The sequence below is a fragment of the Lathyrus oleraceus genome, chromosome 6 (genome assembly GCF_024323335.1).
Source record: "Lathyrus oleraceus cultivar Zhongwan6 chromosome 6, CAAS_Psat_ZW6_1.0, whole genome shotgun sequence".
NCBI classification, from domain to species: Eukaryota; Viridiplantae; Streptophyta; class Magnoliopsida; order Fabales; family Fabaceae; genus Lathyrus; species Lathyrus oleraceus.
In genome coordinates this window covers 473,004,465-473,008,621 of record NC_066584.1, presented here as the reverse complement: position 1 = coordinate 473,008,621, position 4,157 = coordinate 473,004,465, and the positions used below count along the sequence as shown (strand labels likewise).

At 32.8% G+C, this 4,157-nt stretch overlaps 1 protein-coding gene across 1 annotated transcript; it reads left to right on the top strand.

The window, feature by feature from the left end:
• The first annotated feature begins 995 nt into the window (after positions 1-995).
• LOC127096322 (agamous-like MADS-box protein AGL62) lies at positions 996-1,703 on the top strand. The gene has a single exon (XM_051034907.1). It carries the CDS (start codon positions 996-998, stop codon positions 1,701-1,703), a length of 708 nt encoding a protein of 235 aa, XP_050890864.1.
• The last annotated feature ends 2,454 nt before the right edge of the window (positions 1,704-4,157 follow it).

Genomic DNA, 4,157 nt, shown 5'->3' with positions numbered 1-4,157 from the left:
GTTACCTTTAGCCGTTAGTTTGATTTCAAACATTAAATTAATAACTTAAATTTTATGCTATTAATGATTGAATCAGACTTTTTTAATTTATAATTTTAATTAATAATTATTTTTAAAGACTGATAAGAATTAATATTTATCATATAACTTGAAGATTCCAACCATGCGCGAAAATCATATTCAAAAGAATGTTTTAAAATGTATTGTTTTTTTAAGAAAATAAAATAGTATTATGAATAAATTTTTAGAAATTCTTGAATATATTCCATTAAAACATATTCAACAAATTGCTGAATAAGCTACAATATATACAAATTGGCAAAAGAGTGCCTTTTTTGAAATTGATTTTGTTTTCCATTTAAGTGTGTCAAAAGAGATTTGGAAGAATCTCTTAATCTAGTAAATTTTCAATGATGAGATTTGAAAGGAAAAAAAAAATAGACACGAGTTGGTTTTTTAAACAAAATTACAATACGAGAGTGAAAATATACATAAAAAAATTGTTTATAATATGACCCCTTCATACCCAATTCTCCTAATTCTATGTGTTTTTTCTTATTCTTAATTAACAAAGACATCTATCTAACTCATGCTTTGAAGTATTTTGATTTTTAATTAACACAATAATAAGATGAATAGATTATTGCAAATTTCTAAAAATATTCAAATTGAATTGTTGAATCAAATTGATAAAAGAGCGCCATTTTTTCAAATTGAATTTTTTTTAGTCATATAAGTTTGTTAAAAGAGATTTAGTTAAATATCTTAATCTAGTAAATTTTCAATGTCATGAAAAGGTGGGACGTTTGAAAAAGATATTCGCGGGATTGTATTCTAAATCAAATCATAATGCGAGTTAGAATATATACATATAACATTTGATTATAAAATGCCTCCTTCATACACTATTTCTATATGTCATTTTTCATGTTGAAATAAAAAACTCAGCCATCTACTCCTTTTCTTTTTCTCGTACCTCATTTCATACTTCGTCCATGTCAAGCGGAAGGAAAGGTCGAGGTCGCCAAAAGATAGAGATGAAAAAGATGAGCAACGAGAGCCATTTGCAAGTGACTTTCTCAAAGCGTCGTAGCGGACTCTTCAAGAAAGCTAGTGAACTTTGCACCCTTTGTGGTATAGATATTGCTCTTGTTGTATTTTCACCTAACGAGAAAGTATTTTCTTTTGGTCATCCCAATATTTATACGGTCATAAATCGGTATCTTTCTCAGATCCCACCCCAAAACAAAAATACACTGCAATTTATTGAGGCTCGCCGCAGCGCCAACGTGCGCGATCTTAATGCTCAACTAACTGAATTCAACAACAAATTGGATGCTGAAAAGAAGCTTGGTGATGAGCTAAGTCGTATTCGCAAGGCGGTTGAAGCACAATTTTGGTGGGCTTGTCCGTTTGATTGCATGAACATGGCTCAACTTGAATTATTGAAGAAAGCTTTGGAGCAACTTAAGATTCTTGTTGTTGAACGTGCTGACAAGGTTTTAATTCAGGACACTCCTAGTCAAACTCTTTCAACTTTTTTTGGCAATAATTCATCTTCTAACATTTATTTCCATCATCAACAAAATCATGAGCAACCTCAAATGTTTCAACCACAACATTTTCAAAGCCCTATATTACAACCTCATTTGTTTGATGGATCAATGATGACTTACGATGACTTTATCAATATGGTTCTGTAATATGTGCATTAGAATATATAATTTTCAGATTTGCAGGGGAATAAATAAAAATTAACCTTTTAATTTGTGGTCATAATAGATCTATAATAAAAAAAACTTTATTTATTCAACCTTTCTATGTTGTTTTTAATTAGTAAATATTTTTGATGATTTAATTTGATATTCGCCATAAATATAATGACAATTTTTATCAATTTCTATCTAGAATATATTCCTGCTGTTATGTTTGTATTTTGTTTTGTATTAGCAAAATAGAAACTTAGTAGTCATCCACAATTTAAAATTGAACAACAAATTTATTGGTTTATCGTTGAAATTCTACTATTTGAATTTACTTATTGATTTAATGCAAACAATGAAGTGAACCTAAAAAAAATGTTATGGAAAATTCCTTATTAAATGCTTTTTATAATTGGCCAAGTTTAAAAATAAGTGCACTTAAAAATATGCTATAAAAAATTCCACTTCAGAGTTTTATTGTGTCGTATTTTGTATTGTGTTTATTGTGTAAAACTTTATTATTGTCATTCTTTTCTATTTTTGGTGACTTTGTAATAAATACGGTTATCAATTCTGTGTGTCTTTTATTTATTGTAAATTTAAGTGTTTGTCACTTAATTCATATCATATTGTCTAGCATATTATTTTGACATTGTCTGTGACATATTGTGACATATTGCTACTGATCAAACACAATGTTAATCGACGTTAGAGTAGACACTCTATTCTGGTTGTGTGCGCTCTAGGGTATATAATTTTTTCTGTTTAAGATGGACAATACCAAGGAAGAAGGACTTTTTAATCATCTAGTAACTCTTGATGGTACTAGTTATGACTACTAGAAGGCCCACATGGTTGCCTTTATTAAGTCCATGGATGAGTATGACTACTAGAAGGCTCACATGGTTGCCTTTATCACTAGTTGATGGTTCCGTCCTATGATCATAGTCGTCCTATGATCATAGCCGTTGATGAGTATGAATCTAAGAAACCTGAAAATGATTGGACACCTAATGAAGATGAAACTTCTCTTGAGAATTTCATGCCTTTAATAATATTTATAATAGAGTTGACGAAAACGTCTTCAGAATCATCAACATCTGCACTAGTGCTAAAGAGGAATAGGAAACTCTTAAAGTAGCTCATGACGGAACTTTCAGAGTTTGGATGTCTGGACTTCAACTCTTCACCACTAAATTTGAAAACTTGAAGATGCTTGAGGATGAAATTATTAATAAATTCAATGTTATTCTCCATGATATAGCCAATAACTCCTTTGCTCTCGGTGAAAAGATGTCAGACGAAAAGCTTGTGAGAAATATTCTAATATCTTTGTCAAAGAAGTTTGACATGAGGGTTAACGCTAGTTTATAAGCACAAAATGTCTCCACAATGAAATTTTATGAATTGATTGAGTCTTTGCTATCCTTTGAGATGGTAATTGATGACAAATCTGATAAGCAATTCCAATAAAATTAAAGGAATCCAATGTTATGAATGACCATTGGAAAAGATTTTCTAAAAGGTCAACAAATCAAAACTCATTTTCTTATTTTTTTTTAGTATCTTAAATATCTATCTTAAGGTGTCATACCCCAAAATTTGCCCGTTAATATTACAAGCAATTTTCAAGGCACTCCAACTTGTTTTTCAAGGCGTCGATCCTAAAGGAATAAAGACCCAGCTCACAGGTGGCCAAACCGAGGAAATGACTCAAACTGGCATGCTCGCTAGGCGAGCAAATCCTTCGCCTAGCGAACCCTTCGCCACGCCACTCGCCTAGCGAAGCTTGCGAATACCAGAAAATTCTGGGCTTCATTCTGAGCCCATTAGGTCACAAAAATCATTATAAATAGCAGAGCTTCATTCACAAACGGGACAGACAGAGAGACAGAGGCAGACGGACAGAAACTCTAGCAAGGAAACCCTAACAGAAGCAACACAACAAACCCTGGAGGCTAACCAAGAGAATTCAGAGCAACCCTAAAGGAAACCCTGAAGGAAACTCATCTGCACCAAGGTTATCTCCGCCCAACTCCATCCGGCGCCAACCCTAAGAGTGACTTGCCAATTCAAGGTTGCAATTCAATTGCAAACAGGTTTGCATTACTATTACCGCTCTATGTTCTTAATTTGCATATGGCATTGTGATTGAATTTATAAAAATATCTTAAGTTTTGCATGTGAATTTAGGTATGTATGAATATCTTGAACATTTAACCATGTAATTTCCGTGTTGGATGCCATAGGGTGTGGAGCTTTCTGGAATTGCACTGTTATTAAAACCAGAACCCACAGCCGCTCGCTAGCACATCGCTAAGCGAGCATGTAGCGAGCATTCGCTAAGCCTTCGCTAGGCGAGGCAGGAGCGAACGTGACAGTCGCCGATTTTTTTTGTTCTGTTCTATGCTTATCGGATCTGTTTTATTCTAACCATGTGTTATTTTGCCTGAC